The sequence below is a fragment of the Ovis aries genome, chromosome 2 (assembly GCF_016772045.2).
Source record: "Ovis aries strain OAR_USU_Benz2616 breed Rambouillet chromosome 2, ARS-UI_Ramb_v3.0, whole genome shotgun sequence".
NCBI classification, from domain to species: domain Eukaryota; kingdom Metazoa; phylum Chordata; class Mammalia; order Artiodactyla; family Bovidae; genus Ovis; species Ovis aries.
The window spans coordinates 220,092,105-220,119,921 of record NC_056055.1 but is presented as its reverse complement, the minus strand read 5'-3'; the positions used below and the strand labels follow the sequence as shown (position 1 = coordinate 220,119,921).

General features: G+C 52.5%; 1 protein-coding gene across 11 annotated transcripts in view; it reads left to right on the top strand.

Moving 5' to 3' along the window:
- Nucleotides 1-27,817, top strand: part of TNS1 (tensin 1) — a 244,980-nt gene that overhangs the window by 41,165 nt on the left and 175,998 nt on the right. For all 11 annotated transcript variants that reach the window (XM_042244214.1, XM_042244212.1, XM_042244211.1 and 8 more), the window contains exons 2-3: nucleotides 5,838-5,952; nucleotides 19,922-19,959. In XM_042244214.1, coding sequence (XP_042100148.1) covers nucleotides 5,838-5,952; nucleotides 19,922-19,959 — 153 coding nt within the window. The remainder of the gene's footprint in view (nucleotides 1-5,837; nucleotides 5,953-19,921; nucleotides 19,960-27,817) is intronic.

Here is a 27,817-nt window from a genome sequence, read left to right as displayed (position 1 = left end):
GGATGCCTAGAAGCCTGACATGCTGAGAGGCAGGAAGGACATTCTGGGAAGAGGGAACAGCAGAACCAGGGCTCAGGTATGGATCCAAGGCAGGGAGTCAGGGAATGGGGCATGGGATTGAGATGGCTGAGTGGGCCGGGTATGGACCAAGGCTGCTCCCTGCTGATTGGAGGGAGTGCACGTTTTATGGTGGATGCTTGGGAAGGCATGGAAGCCTTTTGGAGTGAGTGGGGGTGACTCCAGAGAGCTGTGTACCTTAGAGGCTGTGCAGGGAAGAGGGAGACCAGGAGGCTGTTGCCACAGGCAACAGTGCCCAGGCGAAAAAGTGACAGAGCCTCTAATAGGGCAAAGGCAATGGAATTAAAAAGCACAGGAGGGCCAAGAGAATATTTAGGAAGCAAAATTTACAGTCTGGCAGCTGGTTGGATTGGAGGGTGGAGGGCTGGGAGGCGTTGAGAGTGACTCAGAGTTTTCCACCCGGAGCGACCAAGAACACGATCAGCCCATTAGCTGGCTAGGGGCTGGGGGGTGATGGTGATCGTCAAGAGGAACTTTGGTGGTGTGGTGTGTATGTGAAGGTGAGCTGGGGCTGGAGGGAGCTTGCATTTGCGGTGCTGGGGCGGGGGAATGTCCCAGACTCCAGCCTGTAGCTCCACTGGGAGTCCCAGTCTTCCTCATAGAAATAAGCGCTGATGCCAGCCAGGTCCTGGTGTCCAGCCCACGGTGATGAGACATGGAAGGGTGGATGGCTGGGAGAGGACTGAATGGCACTCCAGGTCCGTCCGGGGCCTGCTTTATAGCGATTTTCTTTCCCAAGGCTCACTGGCTTGCTGACTTCTGTCCTCTGGCCTCTTCATCCACGGCTCCTAGTGTGGGGCCCAGGGAGCCCAGTGGGGCAGGGCTGGGGATGTTTCGGGGCAGGAGCTCATGAGCTGAGGACCTCTAGGGTTATCAGTCCCCTTTCATCACCACCCCCACTCCACTGCGCTCTGCCCCACGGGGCAGGGAGGAGCCAGTAAACAGCTATTCCCACCCCAAGGCCAAGAACTCCCGCCAAGGCTGCCCAAGCCAGACGTGCCACACCCCTCTGGCAGGCAGCTTGGCTGAACAGAGTGGGGACGGGGGCAGGGAGAGATTCCCCCAGAGGGCCAGAAAAGCCCTCTGATGCTGGCTGGGCTCGTTGCCGCGCTAGGGCTCTGGGCTTGGAGGGTGGGGAAGAATGACTTCAGCTGGGACCCTTTCCCTTTTCTGAGTTCTGGCTCTCAAGGGAGGTGGACCGGGGACAGACGAGGCAGCTTCTGCCGTGGCCGGGCCTTTTCTGCCCTGAATTTTCCCTAGGTCCGTTAGGAGCTAATCCGGCAAGGGAGGGGCTGGTGTGCTTTGTGAGGCTGTCTGCCACTTGTCAGGGAAAATGATGCTCATTGTCATAACAAGCCGTTACCCTTGAGCTTGGTGCTTAATGGGCTCCGTTCTCACCCTCTGCCTGTACCTGCAGAGTAACCGTGGGCGGGGCAGGGGAGGCGCTAGAACCTCGTTTAATCTTCTTCCTCTGGATTTTGACGTATGATTGTTTGGAAGTTCTTTTCCTCGTGTCTAATCATGAGTTCTGGCACCTTCTACCCACTGGGGTTTTGTTTTGCCTTTAGAAACTTCACAGCCATGACAGCTCCTTCAGATATTTGAAGATATTCCACCCTACACTTCCTCCTCCGTCATCCAAGGAAATCTTCAGACCTCTGTGGATGACTCTTAACAAGATCTTAACCAGACATCCCAGTGTATATAGCCAGGGATACTGGCAGAGTCAAGGTTATGACCTGGGGTCACTTTCCTGGGCATGGCCCAGCTGGTCTCCTCACTCCCACTGGGGTTGCCCAGCCCCTCTCGGAGGGGTGATGCCCCATTAGACAGCTCTCTCTCTGTAAACGTCAGCAAGTCCCACCCCCTAGATCCCACAAGCTAGCCCGTTGTTTTCCAAATACTGTGTACACCCAGGCTGTCTTGTCCAAACCCCTCACTTCCATCTGGGGACTATGAGGCCCGGAGAAGGCCACTGATGGTCCCAAGACTGCAAGTATAGAAAGCTGGTCTCTAGACTCCCATCCCAGAGATCCCAGAGATCCTTCAGCCAGAGAACCAGGATGGGGTGGATATAGGGGACGGACCATCACCCAGGGCAGCTGGGTGTGCCGGACCATCACCCAGGGCAGCTCAAAGATGCCGTGAGCAAGGCTGGAGAGTATGTTTTCTGAACCTCATTTCTGTTCTCCAAGCCCATGGGGCGAGGAGATTTTGTAAACCAGACTTTATGGAGTTGGCCAAGCAGAGCAAGCAAGCCCAGGACCCAGGCGAGAAGCCTGGATGTCTGTTGGTCAGCCCGGAAGGCCAGCTTGCTCCTCTTCTGTTTACTGGGCAGATTCCACTGCCCTGACTTTGCTTTAGCGGGGAGGCCTCTGTCCCTGGGCTTTAGGGGAAGGGCTAGATCTGGGGTCGTAGGCAGATAAGGCTGGGAGACAAGCTGGTATGGGGAGTTTTGCTGACTTAGTGGGGTGGGAGAGGCAGGCTTCTGGGGGCAGAGTAGGCTTGAGATGATTGGGCTTTAGGGCTTCCTGCATGCCCCTTCAGACATGCCTTAAATTGAACCCCAAATCCCTTCCCTGCTTCTCCTCCCATCTAAGCCTTGGCTGCTGCAGTTGACAAGGCACTGGGTCCCCTCCGTGGAATGTCAGTGACAGAGATCATTTGGAAGGTCGCCAGCAGGGGGCTGAGATGGGAAAACACGGGAGGTGAGGCCTCAGAATGAGAGGACTCACCTGCCCCTCCTGGTGTGGGATAAGGGGTACGGGTCAAGTCCAGAGCCGGGCAGTGCCCTGCCTCCACTCTCAGTGCACCCCCTCACCCCCACCCTCAGCTGAAGCTCCCAGAATAAAGTGTCTGGAATATCCGAACCTGGGTCCTGCTGCCTGGTCCAGCCAACAGGGGGCACGGCTGGGCTCCGGCACCTGCTGGCTCCTCTACCCTCTGCTCTCTTTGTCTTGGCTCTGGGCTTTATCTCTGCTGCCTTCTGCCTCCCCACCATCTCAACATATAGTCTGTCTGTCTCTTTGAATTTTGAGACAATCTAAAACTTCAGAAAAGTGTCAAATACAGTGCAGAGAGCCTTCCCCCTTGCCCCCGCACTATTTGAGAGTAGCTGACCCATTGCCATGCCCTCTCTGAATACGGCCCTGTTCTCCTACAAGGCCTTTTCCTACGTAACCCAGCACAGCCATCCGAGTCAGAAAATTGACATTGATGAGTGACTACCTTCTCATCCTCGGGCTCCGCTGAAGATTGGCCGGGTGTCCTCCTGATGTCCTTTAGGGGAGTGGAAAGAATCCAGTTCAGAATCAGTGGCGGCATTTGTTGTCAGGTCTCTTTGGTCACCTTCAGTCTGGAAGTCTCCTTCGCCTTTCCTCGACTTTCGTGACCATGTCACTTTGGAAGATTATAAGCCACTTCATGGGTAGACTGTCCCTCCGTTGGGGTTGGTCCGACGCTTCCTCCTGATTAGATTCAGCTTGTGTGTCTTTGGCAGCAGTATCGCAGAAGTGATGTTCTGTTCTCACTCCATCCCCTCCCGAGCGCACGATCTCCACTCGTCCCGTTACCGGTGACGTTGCCTTTGATCACTCGATTAAAGCGGAGCCTGCCAGGCAGAGTTCCTTTTTTCCCCTTTGTAATTTATAAGCATGATGTGGGGAGGTGCTCTGAGCCTCATAAATGCTCTGTTCCTCACCAGCCTTTCAGTGTTTTCAGTTATTTCACACATCAGTATAGACTGTCATTACTGTCAGCATGTATTTTGATGAATCATTACTATCACGATGTATTTTGATGCTCACATCTTCCCAGATCTGAGGAGCCCCTTCAGGCTGGCTCCTGTGTCATTTTTGTCTGTCTGTTCCCCTTTGAGTCTCTGGTTCCCGTTATGGTCTCTCTGTGTTTCCGCCTAATCTCTCTCATTCTCTGTATCTGCTTGCTTGTGCTGCCTTTGTTTCTGCCTTTATCTTGATCCTCTTTTTTTCCTTCTCTGTCTGATTGTTGCTTTTCTCTTTGTCTCTGTCTCTCTTTGTATTTTCCTCTTTTGTTTCCGTCTCTCTCTCTCCCTCTGCCTCTCTCTGTCTTTCTGCCTCTTTCCCTGCTGGCTTTCTGTCTCTCCTTTCACCTGTTTTTCTGTGTCTCTCGTGGCTCCATCTCCTTTACCCAGGACTTAGCACTACAGGGCTCTCAGCTGCGAGCCCTGGACATGCTGGGTTTGTATTCCAACCTACAGGCATTGCATACACTTATGTATGTCTATTTGCTATCAAAACTTTCTGGGACACTGCCAGCTGTCCCCCGAGCACCTGGAGCTGGGAGGCTCAGACTGGGGTGCTAGGAGGGGGACTTGGAGAAAAAGAACCTTCTCCCTGGAACTGTGGGGTGTGTAGTTGCATCTGTGTGTGTCCATGCGTGTGCCGGGGGCTTTGGAAAGCTCTGTGGCTGGGGAGGCGGTGGGGTAAGCATCAGCGTCTGTGCTCTGCTGGCCCCTGCTGCCTGAGCTGGGGAATGAATCCAGTCAGACACCAGGGGGAGGTGCCTGGGAGAGGAACCGCGTCTGCACTCAGGGCGTGATTTCCTGGGGTGTCCTCGGAACAGCCTGTGCCTGGGCTGAGGGTTGCGGGTGGGAGGAGGGAGGGGAGTCTTAAGCAGCGTGGATGACTTTGTGACTTAGAGTGTGTTTACATCTGTGGTCACAAGGGGGTGTGGAGCCCAACCTCACACTGTCTGGAGGGGGCAACTGAGGCCCCTGTTAGTGGTAGGGTGGCGGCTGGCCCAGAGCTCTCAGAAAGCCAGACACAGAGAAGGCTTGGACTGCCAGCCCGTCTCTCATCCCTTGTGTGTGGTGGTGTCATTTTAAAAAGGATATTTAGGGACTTCTCTGGTGGTCCAGGGGTTAAGACCCCACACTTCCAGTGCAGGGATGGAGGTTCAGTCCCTGGTCAGGGAACTAAGATCCTACATGCTGCATGCAGCTAAAAAATTTTAATAAGGATATTTAACCTACTGATATTTTCATCATGTAAAGGAGAGGAAATAGCAATAAAGATGGAAGAAGACTTCTGGGCTGAGGCAGGGGGTAATAATGAGGATTCAAGAGAGAACTGAGGGGCAGCGCACTCACAGGGGTGAGACGTTGAGGGCCATCCGCAATGGGATGAGCAAGCTAGCTGCATGCACACAGGGAGTACTGGGTAGCAGCGAAAAGGAGGGAGCTGCTGTTCTGTGTGACCGCAGGGATGAATCCCACAGCTTCTTGCGGAGTCAGGAAAGCAGGCAGAGGAGTATATACTGTGTCATTCCATTCATATGAAGTTTAAAAACCTGGCAGAATGGATCTTTGGCGACAGAAGTCAACAGTGTTTACCCTGGGGTGATAGTGACTGAGATGGTCACCAGGGAGCCTCCAGGGGTATGAATCCAGAGGGCGTACATGTGTCAAATTGTATTGAGCAGTACGTTTTAAATCAGTGCACTTTGCTAATACAGAAAAAGTAATTAAGAAACCATGGAGGAGCCTGTGGTGCCTGGATGCTGCGGTTTTTGGTTGTCTGAGCCCCACCGCCGTCTGGGAGTCTGGGTCACACCCATAGCTTTCTCTTTCCATGGGCGCCTCCTTCCAGAAATGGGCTCAGGCCCTTCACCGCTGAAGGGGCTCTCACTTCTCCTTCCCCCAGTGCTGGCCTGCTTCTCCCTTGGTCTCCCGGCTCTTTCCCCAGGAGCCCAGCCTGACCTCTGTGCCTCTCCCCTCACAGCCAGAGGACCTGGAGGCCCCCAAGACTCACCACTTCAAGGTGAAGACCTTCAAGAAGGTGAAGCCCTGTGGGATCTGCCGGCAGGTCATCACCCGGGAGGGCTGTACCTGCAAAGGTGAGGGGCTGGCGGGGCCATGGGGGAGGGGAGCGTGTCTTCGTGGAAACAAGAGGCTCGGGGTCCTGGCGGGGCTGGGCTGTCCTTGGGGTTCCAAGTGGGTGCCTGGTTCTCATTTGGGAGGAGAGGCTGAGCACACGGATGGCGAGCATGTAGGTGTGTGTGAATGGCACATCGCAGGTGATGGATGGCATGGAAATAGCATGTAGTTTGTGTGTGGAAGACATGAAGAAGGTATGTGGGTGGCCTACAGATGGCATGTGAATGGCATGGGGAAGGCATTTGGGTAGTATGTGGTGGCAGGTGGATGGTGTGTGGTTGGTGCGTGCAGGGCGTGTGGAGGGCGTGTGAAGGGGTGTGGTTGGCCTGTGGATATCATGTGGTTGGTGTGTGGCTGGTGTGTGCAGGGTGTGTGGAAGGTGTTTGGGGGCGTGTGCCTGGCACTGGGAGTACTGCAAAGATGCCAAGCCACAGTCCTTCCCTTGTGGCAACTGAGGGGAGAGTCTCAGAGGCCCCTGGTTGGCCTCGGCAGAGGGCCTGCTGGCGGGCAGGCTTTTGCAGTCGTTTTCACGTGTTCCTGGAATGGCCCGGGCTCGGCTGTCACTGCCGCCAGAGGAGTCTGTGTCTTGTCTCAGATCACACGGTGAAATCAGCAGGAGGCCCCTGTGCCCAGTCTCGGTGACCGACACCATCGCCCACATACTTGCCACTGGCTGCCTCCCTCTGTCGTCTCCCATCAATCGCCAGGGCCTCTCCCCGCTCCCATACAGCTTGAGTCCCTGAGCTTCTCATCTTAGATGACTTCTCTCACCTGGGCCTCTGCCTCTCACATCCCGACCCACCCTCTCAGCCCACCTCCGTGCCAGCTTCCCTGGGACTCGGCGTCAGTTCCCTGGGTTTCACCTCGGGAGCCCCCACACCCTCAAGGCAAAGCGCAGACACCTTCCTGCAGCCGTGCAGTCTGGTGGACTCACCCCTTGCCAGCTCTCTGACCCACGTCTCCCCTGCCCCCAAGTGCACAGTGAAAGCAGCTGCACCTCTCGTACTTCCCGAGTACACCAAGTATGTCAAACACGCCAAAGCGCCAGGCTCTTTCTTTCCTGGAGCCTTTACTCATGTGCCTCTTTCTACCCGGCTCTCCCCCTCCCTTCCCTCCATGCCCGTGTCCCAGTGGGGCTGGGAAGATGGGTGTCAGACCCTAGGGAACAGTGATGAAAACAACAGTGAAGCACACAGACACGTGATCTCACGCAGGGCTCATGGCATCTGGGAGGTGGTGGTGTCATCTCTGTTCTACAGCCGAAGAAACCGAGGCTCCAAGTAGTCAAGTCTCTTGCCCAGACACGCAGCTGGCTGGGTTGGAGTGGTGTTTCCAGTGTGTGTGCTCTCTGGGCAAGGAAGGCTTCCTAGATGAGGAGTTTCTGCTAGTGTTGAAGTCGGAGTGGGTGGATGGAAGTGTGTGTGTGTGCATGCATTTGGGGGGCATTCCAGGCAAGCCTGATACAGGCCAAGGTCAGAGTTTTAGGATCCTTAACTGCAGGATTGGGACACCCAGACTGTCTTTAGGGGGCCAGCAGGAACATGTGTAATAACAAAATTAGCCGCATGGTGGCACCCTCCTTCCAAGTAGCCTGGCTGGGATGTGTTTAGTCGCTTGGTGGTGTCTGACTCTTTGCAACCCCATGGACTATAGCCCACCAGGCTCCTCTGTCCATGGAATTCTCCAGGCAAGAATACTGGAGTGGGTTGCCATGCCCTCCTCCAGGGGATCTTCCCAACCCAGGGATCTAACCTAGGTCTCCTGCGTTGCAGGTGGATTCTTTACCTTCTGAGGATGGATAGTGCTTAAGAGTCAGAACTGGGAGAAGTCCATCACCAGCTCCTGGAGCTTACTCAAACTCATGTCCATTGAGTCGGTGATGCCATCCAACCATCGCATCCTCTGTCGTCCCCTTCTCCCATCTTCGATACTGGGAAAGATTGAAGATGGGAGGAGAAGGGGACAACAGAGGATGCGATGGTTGGATGGCATCACTGACTCGATGGATATGAGTCTGAGTAAGCTCCGGGAGCTGGTGATGGACAGGGAAGCCTGGGGTGCTGCAGTCCACGGGGTCACAGAGTTGGACATGACTGAGCGACTGAACTGAACTGGGAGAAGTCAAGGAGGTATTGCCTAAGGTGGGGTCTTGCATGCTGCTTGCATCATAGCCCCCACCTCATCCTGTCTCTTGAACCTGCCCCTGTTAACCGCTGGCCCACCCCCAGTTCCTTCCTTCCTTTCCCAGTGCTTCTTCCCTTCTCCCCAGTGACACACAACACTGCTCTGATAGGAGGTGGCACAAGGCTGGGAGCAGAAGGAAGTCCCAACACACTAACCGGGTGACCTTGGGCACTCCGGCTGCACGCTCTGTGATAGTCTGTGGTCTTAGGTTCCCAGGATGACCTGGCTAGAGGGCCTGGGTGGAGGAGGAGCTTTGACCCCATGTGAATGGAAGGCTCCCACGGTGTGCAAAGATGTCCTGGGTCTCATCTGGTTTGGAGCCTAGCCCTGCCAGTGTGAACCAGACTGGAGGGCGGGCGGCCAAGAGGGCTGCCAGGCTGGTTTGGCACCTCTGAGTGAATGAATGGAGAGAAGGAAGAAGCCAGGGCCACTCTCCAGAGGCACCAGCAGGTGTCAGAACTGGGCCACAGAAGGCCCAGGGGCCTCCAGCCCTGCAAGAGAAGACAGAGGACTCCTCGCTCTTCAGGCCATGTGTGCACCCCCGGTGAGACAGGTGAGGTCACCAGGTTTGGGGGCAGGGTTGGGGCCACTGGGCTTAATGGCAGGAGATGCAGATGCCACCCATTTATCCCTCTGCCCACCCATTTATCCATCCACCCACCCATCCATCCAGGGTCACCAGAAACGATTGCACAGGTCATTCATTGGCTGAGGGGTCATTTCTCCAAGGCCAAACCAAAGGATTTGTTGTGCTCTCTAGCTCATGGCAAATAGATGGAGAAACAGTGGAAACAGTGGCAGACTTTATTTTGGGGGGCTCCCAAATTACTGTAGATGGTGACTCCAGCCATGAAATAAAAAGACGCTTACTCCTTGGAAGAAAAGTTATGACCAACCTAGACAGCATATTAAAAAGCAGAGACATTACTTTGCCAACAAAGGTCCATCTAGTCAAGGCTATGGTTTCTCCAGTGGTCATGTATGGATGTGAGAGTTAGACTATAAAGAAAGCTGAGAGATGAAGAATTGATGCTTTTAAATTGTGGTGTTGGAGATGACTCTTCAGAATCCCTTGGACTGCAACCAGATCCAACCAGTTGGATTTAGGGTTGCATCCCTAGATCCAACCAGTCTATCCGAAAGGAAATCAGTCCTGAATGTTCATTGGAAGGACTGATGCTGAAGCTGAAACTCCAATACTCTGGCTACCTGATGCGACGAGCTGACTCATTTGAAAAGAGCCTGATGCTGGGAGGGATTGAAGGCAGGAGGAGAAGGGGACAACAGAGGATGAGATGGTCAGATGGTATCACCGACTCAATGGACATGAGTTTGAGTAAACTCCGGGAGCTGGTGATGGACAGGGAGGCCTGGTGTGCTGCAGTCCATGGGGTCGCAAAGAGTTGGACATGACTGAGTGACTGAACTGAACTGAACTGAACTGAACTAGCTCTTCTTCCTGTCTTCAAGTCTCGGGCTGTAAGACGGGGACTGTCTGGATTACTGGCTGGGGGTTCAGGGTTGAGTGTCAAGGCCCTGCATGTACAGTCTCCATGGGGCTTGCAATGTTGAGGGAACTTTTGCTGCAGGCAGGGGCAGTGAGAACACCAGCCCAGACCTAGAAAGATGGGGGCTCTGGGTCCTGTCTCCCACTGGCTGCCCTGCCCCATAGCTCCCCACACGCGCCTGCCTTTCACTGTTTAACAGACTATGGCTGAAGGAGGTGGGGTGGGAGACGAGGTCGGGAAGAGAGTCAGGGAACCCGGGCTCTAGTTCTGGTTCTGAGAGGTTCAAAGGTGAACGAGGCAGACAGAATGGAGGTGGGTGGACATGTGAGTGCCACCGTGACAGATATACTGGCAAAGAGGTGGCCATGAGACCGTGGCTGGTCTTCTGGTGCACTGAGCCTGTTTCCTTCCAGGTATCAAAGGGTTAATAATAGACCCAGTCCTCTCTCTGAGGGGGTGATTGTGAGGAGCACTGAGATTCTTTGTGTGGCTGTAAAGTGACCCCTGGTGTCAGGACTGAGGCTCCCTGTAGGGAGATGGAGGTAGATGAGACGGTGGGAGAAGAGGCCTCTGGGGCCTTTGTCAGTGGCCTAGCCTTGACTTCTGGGACTGGCCATGCACAGGCCAGGTGAACTCAGATAAATCTCTTTCCCTGTCGGGCATCAGTTTCCTCATCTTTAGAAAAAGGGTTGGACCAAGAATATCCACTGAGGCCCAGACCGTGGGAGGCCCTGGAGAATTCCCTTGTTGGCGTCTGCAGAGTCTGGACAACTCTCCCCATGTAGGCTGCCCCTCCACCACCTGTGTGCAGGCATGCACCCATCTGACAGTCATGAACCGGGCCCCTCTGGGCTGTATGCCATGCGGGAGCCAAAACCCAGCTCCTAACCTGGGAAGACAGACGTGCTGTTGGACAATTCCAGAGCCAGTGTGTGTGAAAGACTGCCTCTGACTCAGCAGATTTTCCTCAGTCTTCAGTAGGGAATCCATATGTTGTCTGGATCTTGAAGAATGTGTAGGAGTTCCTCGGTCCGAACAGAGGGTTTCCCACAGGTCCCTGGGAGGCAGTGCTCTAGAGAGTCTAGGGCCTGGACCAAGGGCCCCAGCCTCCCACCAGGCTGACATCCACGGGAAGAGACCAGAATGGCGGCTCAAGAGCCCAAGGCTGCCACCCAGCCTTGAGAGGGGCCCAGACTTAAGAGCCCTCCCCTTCTTCATCTGGTCAGCTTGCAAGGTGGGGGCTGTCACCTGCAGTGTCCCCGAGAGTGAGATGTACCTGGGGAAGATGCTTCAGCCCTTAATGGGACAAGTCCACCTAGATGCCCTCACTAGCTGGGTTTGGGGAAACCTTGTTTCAGGATTTCTCCTCTTTACTGGGAATCCCAGCTTCCAGCCTGTGTCCCAGTCACTCCCTTCTTGGAGTCATTGGAAGCAGCCTGGTTAAGTGGGAAGACACTGGGTTCTAGTCCTGGCTTCCTCTTGCCTGGCTGTGTGACCGTGTGTGAGATGCTTTACCTCTCTGGGCCTAGTTTTCCTGATTCTCCAAACGAGGGGTTGCACTAGATCTGAGGTTCTAAACTGTGTTCCAGAGGAGCTATAAGGTTCTTCAGGGGCCTGAGAAGGTAGGAAAAAGGGGGAAATCAAAGGTAGGCTTAAGGACCTGGGACCCTGGAACCTCTGCCCACTTTACTAGGAGCCCTCTGGTTTCAAGAGTTAAATATATCAGCGAGCAGAACGGTGTGGTGGTCCTGCATTTGATTCAGACATCCTAGATTCAAATCCCAACTTTTAGTAGTGAGAACAGCTTGCTTCATCTTTCTGTGCCTCTGTTACCTAACCTTTAAAATGAGACACGCAGCGAACCTTCCTCCTTGAGTTACTGTGGGAATTACCTGAGACAATATATGTAAAGTGCTCAGAAGCCAGATCCTGGCACATACAAGCATTCAATAAATGCCAACCAATATCATTGACTGCAGCCACTAAATTAAAAGATGCTTGTTCCTTGAAAGAAAAGCTATGACAAACCTAGACAGCATATTCAAAAGCATAGACATCACTCTGCTGACAAAGGTCTGTCTAGTCAAAGCTATGGTTTTTCCAGTAGTCATGAGTGAATGTGAGAGTTGGACCATGAAGAAGGCTGAATGCCGAAGAACTGAAGCTTTCAAACTATGGTGCTAGAGAAGACTTTTGAGAGTCCCTTGGACTGCAAGGAGATCAAACCAGTCCATCCCAAAGGAATTCAACCCTGCATATTCATTGGAAGGTCGGATGATGAAGCTGAAGCTCCAATACTTTGGTCACCTGATGTGGAGAGCCAACTCATTGGAAAAGACCCTGATGCTGGGAAAAACTGAAGGCAGGAGGAGAAGAGGGTGACACAGGATGAGATGGTTGGATGGCATCACCAACTCAATGGACATGAGTTTGAGCAAACTCTGGGAGATAGTGAAGGACAGGGAGGCCTGGCGTGCTGCAGTTCATGTAGTTGCAGAGTCGGATACGACTTAGTGATTGAACAACAGTATCATTGAGGGGGCTTCTCTGGTGGCTCCGTGGTAGAGATCCTACCTGCCAATGCAGGAGACATGGGTTCAAGCCCTGGGTGAGGAAGATCCCTTGGAGGAGGAAATGGCAACGCACTCCAGTATTCTTACCTGGGAAATTTCCATGGACAGAGGAATCTGGGGCTCTACAGTCCTTCGGGTCTCAAAAGAGACAGACATGACTCAGCGGTTAAACAACATCGTTGAGATTCCATGTAAGAGTCCAGCTGCATCAAGAGTTTGGCTACAAAAACAAAAACCACTGGATGGGATGACCTAGAAGATTTCTTCTTGCTTCAACTTCAGAGCCACACCATACACACCATACCTACCACTCCAAGTCGTCTTGCATTGGGGCTCTCCAGAGAAGCAGAACTAACAGGATGGACAGGTAGGTAGACAGACAGATAGATATTTATTGTCAAGAATGGCTCACATGATTGTAGAGACTTGGCAAGTCCAAAATCTGCAGGGCAGACAGTTGGGTTGGAGACCCAGGGGAGAGTTATCATTCAAGTCTAAAAACTGGCAGAATTCCTTCTTTCTTGGGGAGATCAATCTCTGCCTTTCAAGCCTTCAACTGATTGGATGAGGCCCACCCACATTATGGCTGGTAATGTGCTTCACTCACAATCTACCGAAAGTTGACAACTAATATAAACCATCACACACCTCCAGGCCAGGCCACAAAAATAAGCGAGGCAGGGAAGAGCTGTGAGGCCCGGTGGGCAGCTGGGCAGGTTTCTGCCAGCTGGGGAAGGAGCAGAGGCCTGCTGGGCACACAGGCGTTTTATCGCCGAGGTCAGGTGCACACCGAGGCTCTGTGCTCATTTTCCGACCCGAGGCCAGGAGGAAAAGGCCATTTAGATCCCAACAATGTTGGCTTCCTGTGTTCCCAAGAGGCAGGAAGCCACCCCAGGACAGAGTCCAGGCCGCCCAGCGAGGCAGGAGTCAGCCAAGGGCTGGGGTTGGGGTGCTCCACCCCACAGGTGACCTACAGACCCCTCCCCATTCCGAGGCTTTTGGCTCCATCTCAGGCTCTGTTGTGAAGGGGCAGTGTTGACACCCTCTGGCCGAGATGGGGCTTCTGGGCTCCATGGAGCTTTGGTTTGACAGGGTCCCTCCCCAGAGGTCCTCAACTTGCAGGGTCCCTGGCCTTCTGTGGGTGTGCTCAGGTGGCGGTGATCCTGAGATGTGTGTCCAGGGAGGTCTCGGGTATCTGAGGGATGCTAGGAGGGGGAGCTTGGAGTTCTCCTGCCCTCATTCCCCTGGAACAGGGGTCAGAGATGCAGGGGACTTTGGCGGTAAAGCAGGCAAGTGAGTGTGGACAGAAGGCCATGGTGGGGGCCCCAAGGATCCAGAGAGAGCTGCTCAGTTGCATGGCACTCCAGCTGAGAGAAGAAGCCTTTGTATTTTAAACACTGAGCCAGTTATTGAAGACAAGGGCCCAGGCCCAGTCTTCCCTGGAGGCTGCTAGTTGGCTGTCTTATATTCTGAGCAGGAGTCAGAGACTCAGAGGTGGGAGTGACTTGCTTTGGGTCACATAGCTATAATAGCAGTCGGGGCTAGAACCCAGTTCTCCTGACTCAAGAGTTTTTCCATATAATATCACAAAGGTGATGGAGATGCTGCTGGTACAACTAACCCTTATAGAGAACATCCTCTGGGCTGGCCAGGTATATTAACTTATTTAGTTCTCACAACAACTCTGTGAGGTCGATGCTTTTATTACCCCCATTTTAGAAATGAGGAGATGAAGGCTCAGAGTGGTGAAGTAACTTGTCCCAGATCACAGAGCTGGTGCATGACCTGCATCCGAGCTGAGAGTCAGTCTACATGCAGCCAGGTAGGAAAGTGGGTAGATAGAAAGCAGGACCCATGGGGGAGTAGGTGGGGATTAATCAGCTCCTTCAGTGCTCCCAGCCTTAGCCAGGCTTGACCGTAGGTGGTGTTTGCCCTGAAGCACTTAGGAAGACTGACTGCGGCCCCACCTGCCTTCTCCCAGCAGGGGGTGGAGCTGAAGCATGAAGCTCCCTGATCACTTGCACGTTTTCCGTTGCTTTAGAATGTCAGCTCTGGTCCCAAGGGTATAGGCTGCAGAGAATCTGTCCAGTTTGAAATTTACTCCACATTTATTGAGCCTCATCTATGCCAGACCCAGTACTAGGGGAAGGGGCAGGACACAAAGCTACAGAGTTGAACAGGACCTCCCTTTCTGTCTTAAAACAGTTGAATATGGGGGAGAACAAATAATAAAGGAATGCTTAGTCCTCCAGGGTGCTAAGAGCTTTGTTGTGGGTTGAGGATTCTTGGAGCACAGAGGAGAGAGGGACCATCTTTGAATGCTTTTGTCATCCAGGGTGAGCATTTCGAACTGGGCCTTGAAGGATGTATAGGAGTTCACCATTCCAGACATAAGCCTTGTAGACTCAGAGTCTGTGGAGTTTGATGTGGCAGGGGCAGATCCCTTTATGGGCAGTGGCTGGAGGTGGAGGCAAGATGTGGGCTTAATAAGTGTGTTGAGCTGGACAGAGGGTTCTAAGCAGGGATGTGATATGATCAGTTTGTTCCTTGAGATGGCCTGTGACTCTGTGAATTGAAGGGAGACAGGGCTGGTGGGGAGATGTGGCCCAGAGAAGGATAATTGGTCTGAACTGGTACAGTGGTAGAAGAGAAAGGTTGAGACTCAGCAGCCTCTTTGGATGACTAACTGCTTGTTAAGGTAATGAAAGGGAAGAAGGGATTACAGAGAGGAATATACAGATATTCAGGGAGCAAGGAAGGACCCAAAGGATGGCCTCCAGTATTAGTTCTCAGCATCAGCCTTTGGCCTCTTGCTTTCTGAAGGATCCTGTGCTCTGGTATCTGTATTAGTTAGCTGTAGCTCAGTAACAAATTACCCTAAATCTTGGCGGTTTACATCAAATACAAAATTATTCTCTCGCGTAGATTCTGTGGGTCAGGGATTCACGAGTAGGGCCTCACCCACATACCTGGGTGGTTTGGACTTGGGTGTCTCATAAAGTTACTGTCAAGATAGCTGGGGCTGTAGTCATTAGAGGGCCTGATGGAGTAAAGGTCCACTTCCAAGGTGGTTCAGTTGTGTGCTAGTCAACTTGGTGCTGGCTGGCAGCAGGAGGCCTCAGTTGTTCCCCACACAGCAGCCCCACTGGGCTGCCTGAGTGTCCTCATGACACAGTAACTGGCTTCCCCAAGAGTGAGCAATCCAGGAGACAAAGGCTGATAACTTAGCCTCAGAGGTTATCCACCATCTTTTCTAGAATATACGATTGGTCCATAAACCAGTTCATCGTGTGAGGGGACTGCAGAAGGGTGTGCTTACTGGGAGGTGATTCACACTGGGGCCACCTTGGAGGCTGCCTGCTGTGGTTTCCCTTTCTGTGACCCATTTGAACGCGTCATTGATCCGAGAAGTGAGAAGCCAGCTGATCAGCATATTTCAAATTACAGCAGGAGGGATGCAAGTTGGAGAGCAGGAATACTGCCCTGTGGGAGAATACCGGAGACCGGTGACCAAGATTGTAAAGGAGCCTTCCCTGGAGGGGGCTCGGGGCAAGAGGATTTCCTTGGGTTTGGGAGCAGGTGCTTCTTTAAAGGCATAAAAATTCATCTGCGGGGGTTTGGCCACACTGGGGCTGCCTGGAACCTGCCACTTGAATTCCGTTTGCCAAGCTTTTGTCTTTTGAGCTGGGGGCTGGGGAGGTATTTCTTTGCTCCCCACTGTAGAGCTTTCAAGGACAAGCTCTTTGCATTCCAGCACGTAGGGAGCACTCAGCACATTGTACTGCAATTGCCCAACGATTTCCCCATCTGCCCTCCATTCAAGGGCATTTACTGAGTGTCTGCCCACTGTGTGACGGGCAGGGCTGCCCTGTATAGTCATGCAGGCTGCTCAGTGCCAAGGGCACTCTCAGGGCCAAGAGAGTCCTGGAATTAGTCTGTACCTTGTTCACCAAGCCATGCATCCAGGTACAGGGCTGGGCCCACCTGGAGAAAGGACATCTTGGTGCCATTCCCACAAAGACAAGGTAGTCAGTGTCCCAGGGGCCGGTCTGCCCAGAGGGCGGGACTTTTTCTGAAAGATGTTGTTTGGCACCGTGTGCTTGTAGCACACATTGATCTAGCTGCTGGGGATACAGTGTGAACAAGACAGACACGTTCCCTGCCCTCTTCAGTCTAGTGTGGGGAGATGTACTATATATAGGTAGGCAGGAATTTCCCAGGATGACTTCAGATTGTGAGCTGTGCTAAGAGGATTTTTATCAGGGTGCTGCTAAGAAAGAATAACAGGGAGCCTACTGTAATTTGAGTGGTCATGAAAAGACTCTGGAAGAGGTAGCTTTCAGTGGATTCTAGAAGTAGAAGATGGATGTGGATCAGTGAACAATGGAGAGCTGGGGTGAGGGAGAGCCTTCCAGGCAGTGAGAACAGCAAGAGCAAAGGCCCTGAGGTACGAAACAGCTTGATGCACGCTGTGAATGTCAGGAGTATGAAGTCTGATGCTGGAAGAAGATGGAGTCCTGGCTCTCACTGTGCTCCCGGTGTCTAGACTGGGCTTGGGAGGCCTGGAGTGGACCCTTAGGGATGCCTTAAAAAAATGTAATCTATTATTTTTGGCTGTTCTGGGTCTTCACTGCTGCACAGGCTTTCCTCTAATTGTGGCGAGCAGGGGCCATTCTTCATTGCGGCGTGCAGGCTTCTCATTGCAGAGGCTTCTCTTGTGGAGCACAGGCTCTAGGGCACTTGGGCTTCAGCAGCTGTGGCTGTAAAGCGCAGGCTCAGTAGTTGTGGCACACAGGCTTAGATGCCTGAGGCATGTGCGATCTTCCTGGATCATGGGTTGAACCTGTGTCTCCTGCATTGGCAGGCGAATTCTTAACCACTGAGCCCATCAGGGTAGCCCTTGAGTTCATCATGCTCAGTTGCTCAGTCATGTCTGACCCTTTGCGACAACAGGGACTGCAGTCCTCCAGGTTCCTCTGTCCATGGGATTCTCCAGGCAAGAATACTGGAGTGGGTTGTCATTTCCTTTTCCAGGGGAATCTTCCCAACCCAGGGATTGAACCCGCATCTCTTGTGTCTCCTGCATAGGCAGGCAGATTCTTTACCACTGAGCCACCTGGGAAGCCTGGGGAGGGAAGCCCTACGGAATGCCTTTTTGATTGACTATGAGACACTGTAGGGAGGGTTATGGCTCAGGAAAAGACTAAGTTTTGGGTGGGGATGATTAAATGGGTGTGTGTGTTAGTTGCTCAGTCATATCTGACTCTTGGACTGTAGACCCAGGACCCCATAAACTCTAGCCCACCAGGCTCCCCTGTGTGGAATTTCCTAGTCGTGAATACTGGAGTGGATTGCCATTTCCTTCTCCAGGAGACCTTCCCAACCTAGGAATTGAACCCAGGTCTTCTGCATTGCAGGTAGACGCTTTACCATGTGAGCTACCAGGGAAGCCTGATTAAATGGGGGTGCACATAAATTCCAGGGGAGATCTTCAGTCAGGTCAATGCAGCAAGCATTTATTAAGCCTCTACTCTGTACTAGGCACCACAGTGCCTAGTACATATGTGTGTATGTACGTGTTTAAGAGAGAGAGAGACAGAGAGGGAGAGACAGAGAGGGAGAGACAGAGAGGGAGAGACAGAGAGGGACAGAGAGGGAGAGACAGAGAGGAAGAGAGAGAGGAGGTCTCACGGACTGCAGCACGCCAGGCTTCCCTGTCCTTCACTATCTCCCGGAGTTTGCTCAAATTTATGTCCATTGAATCATTATTCTTGAAGACCTGGCATTTGACTAGCAGAGGAAGAGGAGAGCTCCTTGCATCAGGAGGCACTGGCCCAGTGGACACCTGCCTGGCTGGAAGGGCCTTCAAAGCTTAGGCCACATGGCCTGAGGCTTTCTCAATTCCACATTCCAAGGCCAGGAAAGGAGGCCCGGGGATGGGAATGGGAAGGCTGCTGGTGTCAGAGTGGAAACACCCTCCGGAGGGGGTTGCCGCCTGGGGTGGTGACGGTGGGACACCGAGAGAAGCGGAAAGGCTAGAAGGATGGGAATGACTTGACTTGGGTGGCCGGGGGTGGAGAAGTCCCCGAGCTGGATTGTGTGACTGGTGGGGTCAGGAAAGCTTTGCTCAGCACTGGCTGAGTCACAGGCCTGAGCTGTGGCCAGAACTGGGTTCTGGGAGAACAAGGTCTGGCCAAGGTCACATCGCAGACTCCGCCCAGTGTCCTCCAGCTTCTGCCCCCAACCCCTACTACCGCAGACAGACCAGAAGCTTTCATGTGGGGAGCCGTGGAGGCTTTATTGACAGCTCTGGGCCTTCATGTGTGCCTCGGTCTCCCCTCTGCACTTCGCTGGGGGTCTGTTTGGCTTGAGGTTGGAAAGGGGCAGGTTACTATAGATTCGGGCTTCTTTGGTGGCTCAGCGGTGAAGAATCCGCCTGCCAATACAGGAGTCCTGGGTTTGATCCCTGGATTGGGAAGATCCCCTGGAGAAGGAAGTGGCAACCCATTCCAGTATTCTTGCCTAGGAAATCCCATGGATAGAGGAGCCTGGCAGGCTGCAGTCCGTGAGGTTGCAAAGAGTTGGATGCGACTTAGCGACTAAACAACAACAACAAAACTATAGATCCAGGAGGAAAGGCAGCTGACTGAGGCCAGGGCTGCGAGGATCTGGGGTCAGGGTGGCCCCTGGCTCCATGGCCCAGCTGCCTTTGCAGGCCTAAGCGCGTGCAGCAGCTCAGCTCAGGAGACCCCTCACCCCCGTCTCTGGGACCTGGTGGGAGGGGACTACCAAATCCTGGGTGGAGGGCCCTGGGGGTAGGGCGGGCAGGGCTGGGACATTCCAGGCTGAGGGAACCCCACAGGAAATTTGATTCCAACTTCTGGTAGTGGGAGGGCAGAGCAAGTCCTGTGTGTGTGTGTGTGTGTGTGTGTGTGTGTGTGTGTGTGTGCATGTATGTGTGAGTGTGTGTGTGTGTCTGTGTTTCAACTCACGTGTGTTTTCTCATAAACTTTTTGAGTTTGTGTCCACAGTCTGAGCCTGTACTCTGAGGGTCTCCCATGAAATTGTGTGTGGCTTGCCAGTGGGTGTGTGAGGCTGGCTGTGTGTGCTGCGTGTGCACGTAAGCTGAGTGTCCCTGTGTAAGTGGTTATTGGTGTCTGTGGGTGTCAGTGTGTATGTGTGCGTGCACAGGCCCTCTCCTGGACCGCGATTTGGGTCTGTGTGTCTCTCTTTGCCGGAATGAGAGTGATGTGGTTCTGGGGTGCCGCCGGCTGCCTCGTGTGTAAGGGGAGACGGTCCTCTTATTCCTGGCTCGGCGGGCAAGGGGCCTGGGTCCAGACTGGGTCGGCCAGGACCCAGCCACAGAGTGGGTCCCCTCGTCACCCGCTGCTCCTCCCAACTTCCCGCGCCCGCCCGAGGGGCTCTAGGCGACGGGGGCCTCGCCGCCTCCTGGGCCGCGGGTCCGCAGTCCCGGGCGTTCCCGCCCCGCAGGCCCCGGGGAGCCGCGGCAGCCCCCCGCCCCCTCCTCTCTCCGTTCCTCCTTCCCTCCGTCCCTCCTTCCCTCCCGAGCGCGGGTTACGGGCGGGGGTGGGAGGAGATTTCGCCGGAGTTTCCATTTCATACCTCGCGGCTAAACTTTCTTTCTGTGTCTCGCCTTCTTGCAGTCTGCAGCTTCTCCTGTCATCGGAAATGCCAGGCCAAGGTAAGGGGGCTGCGGGCCGCCGGGTCCCGCGGGGGACTGGAGGGCCGGACGGGCTTGGGGTCCCGGGACTGGAGCGGGGGCGCCGGCGGGCCGGGGGCGGTGCCCCGATCGTCCCCTCCTTCTCTCTTTGTTTATGCAAAGCTCCTGGGCCCCTGAGCGGACTCAGGTCAAGGTGAAGGCGAGGACTGGGGGCGGGGGGCTGCGAGCGGGGGATGGGGGCTCGACGCGCAGGCTCGGCGGCTGCTGGGGGTGGCTGGCGGAGACCGAGCTCCGGGGTCAGGGCCTTTGAAGGTATTTCCCCTTAGTTCTCCAGGGGGTGGGGGTATGGAGGGGCAGAGGGATGCTTTACAATCTACCCGTGGGCCGCGCGTGGAGCTCTAGTCGGCCGGATTTGGCGGGATGGGGGTCACAGCCACAAGACCCCGAGGGCGGGAGCAGGGGATAGGTAGGGGGAAGAGGGGTGAGGTGGAAAAAGGTCAGAGCTCAGGGTCGAGACCTCTGGGCCTGGAACCTCCTGAGCGACCATCCTACTCCTTATTGGCGGGGTCCCACTTTTCGTCCTCGGTTTCCTCATCCATGTTTCCTGGCTGGTCTTGGGGGAGAGGAAAACCAGAGGCAGGAAGACCAGAGGGTTTGCTGGTTCCTGATTGGCCGAACTGGCTGATCCCTGGGTTGGCTGTATCCTCTCAGGCCTTGGCAGAAGGGTGATGGATCACCGGTGGCAGCCTTTTGGAGTCATGTGGGTGGGGGTGACACCAGGATGGATTATGATGGATTAGTTGGGAAGGAAATTGTTCTGTCAGATGCTCTCAGCTTTCTGGAGCTGGAAATGCCCTGCCTTAACTTTCATAGGCAGCCTGTCTGCGTGCCTTCCTCCGTTATTGTTAATATGGTCCCTGCCCTGTAACCCCTCCCTTTGCCATTCACCCTTGCTCTTTCAGGAAGGAGTTCAGGGAATGGGAGGAGGAGGAAGGATGCTTCAAAAAGGAACTTTGAGCAGTGGAAGCCCAGCAGAGCATCTTCTGCTCTGCTTCTTATTAGCTGGGTAAACTTCTCTGAGCCTCTGTTTCATTTCTAAGGATGTGGGAATAAGAAAAGGCTATTACGAGGATGAGATGGGATAGTATGTGTGATGCCCAGCGCAGTTCCTGAGACACAACAGGTGCTCAAAACATAGCAGGTAATTGATGATTATCAGTTGGTAGCTCTGAGGGCCGAGGGTTACCTTGTAGAAAGGTGACACTTGTAGGCCTTGTAGACCCAGCAGGTCTCTCCTAGAGGGGACCCACTTCCTCCTGAGTGGCTTTTGCTCAGGCCTTGCTGAGGGTTGTGTCCTCTTCATCTGGAAACTCCAGGTTGGAGCGCTCTCCCAGCACAGGTGTCAAAGGCCTGGCTTGTTCCTGCCATCTGGATGGTTTCTGCTTCTTCTGTTGTCTTCTGCTTTTCTGAGCCCCTCAGCCTTTTCTTCTTCAGTGGGGGAGTGAGTTTATGCTTCTCCTTCCATCTCCTTCCTTGATCTCTTCATTTAGAGCAGAGTTTTTCCACTCCTAATCCCAGAACTTTCTGGTGTTCTTGCTCCTCCCCAGTATGCCCCCTCCTTCCTGCACTTGTTTCTCTCAATGATAGTGGACATTTACAGTGCTGTAAGCCTTAGAAAGCACTTCAATGCATTATCGATTCTATTCTTTTAATTCTCTCAGAGGATAAAACAGGCTGAAAGATCCTGTGGTTTTACAAATAAGGAAACTGAGGCACCCAAAGGTTGAATGACTTTCCCAAGGTCTCCCAGTATAATCCCTCACCCACTTCTGTCCCTGGGCCCTTGTACTTCCTTCCAAATGTCCCCTCCTTGCCTATGGGCAGACATTCCTTGTCCCTTAGCTGCCCCTCCCTCTTTGCCGTCCATCTCTTGCAGTCGTGGATGCTGTCAGAGAGGAGGAGGGAATGAATGCACGGTGCAGGGTCTGAGTAGGCTAATGGTGGTGGCTGGGGGGTGGGGAGAGAGTGTTCTGGAGAGGCTGAGAAGTGTGATAGAAGATGGCTCCTTGTTGTACAGCTGCCTCCTGTGTGGAGGCAGAGGGATGACAAAGATGACTTCTGGGGGTGGTGCGCAGCCTGCTTGGCACTTCTCATATATGCTGGGAGTCAGAATATACCAGGCTGCAGCAGCCCTGCTCTGCCCAGCCAAAGAGACCAACGTGGAGGGGAGAGGTGGATTGCCAGGGCAGCAGCTGGATGGACGGACAGATGGGCCTTTTTGTAGGATTTTCCTCTGTAGGAAACGGGACCCACTGGTGCTGTGAGCTCCACCCAGCTGGCAAGCCTCTCCCCTAAAACCACAGTTCTTACTACCGCCCTGCTGTTTCCTTTTGCTGGGAAAGGGTGATGTGAGTCCCAGAACATACAGGAGAGCTCTGTACTCCAGCTTTTATAACCAGATCAACTTGGAGGTCATCTCATCCATCCCCCTGCCTCTAGACAGGATTCATTAAATCAGTGTTTTTTGAGCTCCTTCCATGTGCCAGACATTGTTGTAGGTGAACAAGACCAAGAAAGCCTTTGCCCTCATGGGACTGACATTCGAACATGGGAGACAGATGCAACCAAGTTATGAAGGAAATGAGCTAGAGCGGAGGTTAGAGGATGATTAGGCTGAGTGGCCCAGGGAAACTCCTCCAAGGGAGTGTTGTGTGAGGTGAGACCCAAATGATGCTACATGATGATTTGAGAGATGGAAAGAGCCAGTACAAAGTTCCAGAGGTGAGCTGAGCTTGTCACACTTCAAAGAGGGCTGTGTAGAGTATAGAGAGCGCTGGAGAGGAGAGAGTGCTGGAGGGTTTTGAGCAGCAAAGACATAAGCCGCGCTTCACTTGAAGGCCATTCTCACCTTGAGCAGGCAAAAGGGCAAGAGCAGGGAGATGGGCCAAGAGGCGGCTGACGTTGCCCACGTGAGAGTGGCTGGCGGTGTAGTCCCTGGTGCTTGCAGGAAATACGGTGAGAATGGACCAGACCTGGGATGCATGGTGGGCCAGAGCCCAGAGCCTGGCTGTTAGAGGGGATGTTGGGTGTGAAAGACAGAATGGGATGACGCCCAGGTTTTTGGCCGGAGTCACTGGGTACACGTGGTTCCATTTACTGAGATAGATGAAGTATATGAGAAACTTCCAGCGAAGAGGATGCCGGGATGTCTGCTTTGTTGGGTCTCTTGTTTCACAGTTTCTTTCCTACGCACTGGGGAATTCTTGCTGACGTCGATCCTCCTCTGTCCTCTCAAATTTAGCTCAGTCTGGCCACCCCTCTAGTAAGTGGCTGGCTCTGGATACCTAAACAGTCTTTTGCCCAGGCTGTTCCTGCAGCCTGAACCCAGGACTTCGAAAGGTGCCCTGTTATTTATAGTCACAATACAATGTAACAAATTACCCTCAAATTTAGTAGCTTAAAGCAGTCAACACACAGTTTCTATGAGTCAGAAATTTGGGGGTGGCTCGCTGGGATTTGGTTCTAGCCTGGGGTCTCTCCTGGGGTGGCAGTCAAGATGCCAGCTGGTGCTATAGTTGTCTGAAGGCCTGATGGACTGGATCTGTTCCAGGATGGTTTACTCTTGTGGCTAACAAGTTAGGGCTGGCTTTTGGCAGGGGTTCTCAGTTTTTTGCCACACACACATCTCCATAGGACTGCTTGAGTATCCTCACAACATGGCAGTAGCTGCCTCAGAGTGAGTGAATCAAGAGCACAAGGCGGAAGCCCTGAGTCTTTTATATCCTAGCCTTGGAAGACGAACACCGTTTCTGCGATATGCTGTTAGTTAATGCAAGTCAGTTGCATTGAGAGAAACTTCCCTGGTGGCTCAGACGGTAAAGAATCCAATTGCAGTGCAGAAGACCGGGGTTTGATCCCTGGGTTGGGAAGATCCCCTAGAAAAGGGAATGGCTAACCACTCCAGTATTCTTGCCTGGAGAATTCCACGGACAGAGGAGCCTGGTGGGCTATAGTCCTTGGGATCACAAAGAGTTGGATACAACTGAGCAACTACTACTTTAGCCCCACTGAGTATGGGAAGGGCCTTGGAGACAAGAATCATTGAGACCATTTGGAGGCTGACTTCCACAGATTTCCAGGAAGAGAGCAAAACTAATCTGGCTTTTGGAAGGTCTCAAGAGTGGTGGAAAGGGCAAGACATAGAATTAGACTTACCTGGATTTGAACTCTGCCTCTGCTGCCTCCCAGCTGTGTCAGCTGGGTTATAGAGGATTAAGTGTCCATTGCCACTTAGTAGGCATCTTCTCTTTTCTTGGAACCATAGGCAAAAATAGAAAAAAGCCCGCATAGTCTGTGCCTCATTCTTTGCAAATTGGAGCTGCTTGAGAGGAAATGCTGGTAGAGGGGCCCTAGTGCTCTGATGTAGACTGAGCTGTTTATTGCACTTAGAACTGTTGAGAGATATGTTGCGCCCTCAACTTCTAGAATAGTGCCTGTCTGGTAGTAGAGGTTCCATGAAGAAATAAAGGAGTGGAATAAAGGAATGTTGAGAAACAAGAAGTTCCTATGTAGGGAGAGGCTGAGGGCATGGATGAAAGCAGAAAAGAAGGAGCAGAAAAACCATTTTAAAACCCCTTCAAAATGCTTTCCTACCACTTGACCCAAAGATGCTCCAAATAAAGAATTCCCTGGTGGCCCAGTGGTTAGGACTTGGTGTTTTCACTGCGTGGGCCCAGGTTTGATGTCTGATTGGGAACTAAGATCCTACAAGCTGTATGGTGCAGCCATTAGAAGAGAGAGAGAGGAAAAAAAAGATGCACCAAATAATAAATCTAGTCATTTACATTTTCTAGTTGGGATACAACTCACATATCATCAACCGATAAATTTGTACATGTTTATGAACCAGATCAAGAGCTAGAACATTTCTAGCACCCCAGAAGCAGTCCTTATGCCCCCCTCCAATCAGTATCCCCCAAAGGTAATTGCTTGTCTTACTTATAACATCAGAGATTAGTTTTGCCTGTTTATGAACTTCATATAGATTGAATTATGCAGTATGTTTACTTTTGTGTCTGGCTTATTTCACTCAGCATTATGTCCGGGAGGCTCATTTGTGTTCTAGTGAGTTGTGGTGGTTCATTCTTTTTTTATTGCTATGTTGTATTCCAGTGGGTGAATAAACCACAATTTATTTATCCATTCCATTGTGTATTGCCTTTTGGGTTATCTCCAATTTGGAGCTATAATGAACAGACCTACTATGAACATTTAATCACCTGTATCTACACTGAACTTTGTAATACACAAAACATTTTCCCTCACCCTCTCAGGCCTAAGAGGTGGGCAGGGCTCATGGGAGCCCCGTTTTATAGATCTGTTGTTGAGGCTCAGGGAGGGTCTTGGCTAAGGGCACCTTGATGCCAGTAGCTTTCTGGTACTGCCCTGGGAAAAATGGGTGGGAAGCAGGTGAGAAGGGAAGTGAGTTGAGAGCGATCCAGAGAAATGGTGACAAATAGAGACGGGCTGATTCAGGCACTGGCATTTCGTTGTGGTTCCTGGAAGCCCCACTCTCTAGCTGCCCTTCCAAATCTCTTTTTTAAAAAAAGCTAGTTCCATTAAAAAAGAGTATTTAGTTTTGGCTTTGCAGCATCTTAGTTGGGGGTCTTAGTTTCAGTCTGGGGTTAGTTGCTTTGTGGCATGTGGAATCTTAGTTTCCAGACCAGGGATCGAACAAATTCCCTGGTCCTGCCTAGACCCCCCCCCCAGACTCCCTGCGCCGCCCCACTCCCCGCCTCCCTGCCGCATAAATTTCTCCAGGGGAGCAAATTGTGAGTTTCCTTTAGTCCCCACCCTTAAGTCTCACAGGGGTCCTCATCTTTCCCCCGTTGTTTCTCTCGGTTGAGGATTTAGAATGAATGGCCCAGGATTTGTCTTCCACTTTTATTTGAGCACATGCACAGTGTGTATATACACAGTAGATTTTCTTCTGTTTTGCTTTTCTCCTCACTCGCCTGCTGTAGGGTTCCACAGTCTCCAGATACATTCGTTCATTTATGTATTTATTGAATATTTTAAAGGAGATTTTACATTTTCGGTTGGTTTTATTTTTGTCATTTTTAACATAGTTTGTCTTTTAAAAATTTATTTTTGAAATATTAGTGTCCAGTATACAATGTTGTGTTAGTTTCTGCTGTATAACAGCTCTATGTATACGTACATCCCCTCCCTCTTGAGCCTCTCTCCCATCCGCCCCGCTCTTCTAGGTCATCACAGAGCACCCAGCTGAGCTCCTTGTACTATACAGCAGCTTCCCACTAGCTATCTGTTTTACACATGGTGGTGTGTGTATTGACATACATACTCTCCCAATTCGTCCCACCCTCCCCTTCCCGCCAGGCTGGTTGGAGATTTACAGAAAAGTTGCAAAGATAACACAGAGTTCCTGTGCAGCCCACACCCAGGTTCCCCTGATCCGGATACAGTGTTTGAGAAAGCCTCTTTTTACTCCTGATTTGCCCCCTTGTTTTGAAATAGCAGTTCTAGCAGACAAGGGTGGCTCCTTCCAGCAAAATGCTGGTTGTCCATTCCGGGTCTGATAAGAGTTCAAAGAGCCAGGTAGCTGCAGAGCAGGCAAATTGCTGGGACCCACACCTCAGCCTCCAGGCAGTCCCTTCTCACCTCGCTTCCTTTACCTTCTCCTACCCTTGGGCTTCCCTGGTGGCTCAGATGGTAAAAGCGTCTGCCTACAATGCGGGAGACCTGAGTTTGATCCCTGGGTCAGGAAGATCCCTGGAGAAGGAAATGGCAACCCACTCCAGTACTCTTGCCTGGAAAATCCCATGGATGGAGGAGCCTGATAGGCTACAGTCCATGGGGTCGCAAAGAGTCAGACACGACTGAGCCACTTCCCTTCACCCTTGGGGTTCCTTGGTGGCTCAGTGGTAAAGAATCTGCCTCCCAGTGCAGGAGACCCTGGTTTGATCCCTGGGTTGGAAATGGCCACGCATTCTAGTATTCTTGCCTGGGAAATCCCACAAACAGGAGTCTGGCGGGCGGCAGCTCATGGGGTCGCATAGAGTTGGACACAACTGAGCAACTAATCAACAACAACGATAACACCCTCTTCCCAGGCCTGGCTCTTCGTTTCCCTCTGCACCAGGGGCATGAAGGGAGGAGGCTGCAGCAATGACTTGGTCCCCTCCCCTATACCAGAGGGGTTTAAATCCCATCCTTTAAGCTTGAAAGGAAAGGAAATCCTATAATTAACCCCCATCTTTCAGTCACATTATTCAATCACATTACATAGCACCTTTCCTGCTCTCTCATAAACACACCTGCAGCCTCCCTGCGCAGTTGTTGGAGACTTGCTGTGTTTTCCTGCTACTGAGATAGCAGGGTAGCAGGAGGAGGTTCGTGGCTCTAAGACTCATCGACTGCTCTGAGTGCAGTGAGTGTTTTGGACTTGGAGACAGACTGTTGAGTTTAAATGTCTTCTACATTAACAACTGTCTGTGTGACCCTGTCAAGGGTTTTAACCTCTCTGAGCTCCAGTTTCCTCATTTGTAACATGGATTATAATAGGACCTGTCTCGTAGGCCTCTGTGATAGCCCAACTAAAATGCCAAGCTCAAAATAAGTGGTCAAAATGTTGCTGATATTTATTTTGTGTTCTTCTTGCTGTCTTCTAACTCTGTTGTTGTTTTGTAGCTAAATCGTGTCTGACTCTTTGCAACCCCATGGACTGTAGGCATCCCCCCTTCCCAGGCTTCTCTGTCCATGAGATTTCCCAGGCAAGAATACTGGAGTGGGTTGCCATTTCCTTCTCCAGGGGATCTTCCTGGCCCTGGGATCGAACCCCGTCTCTTGCATTAGCAGG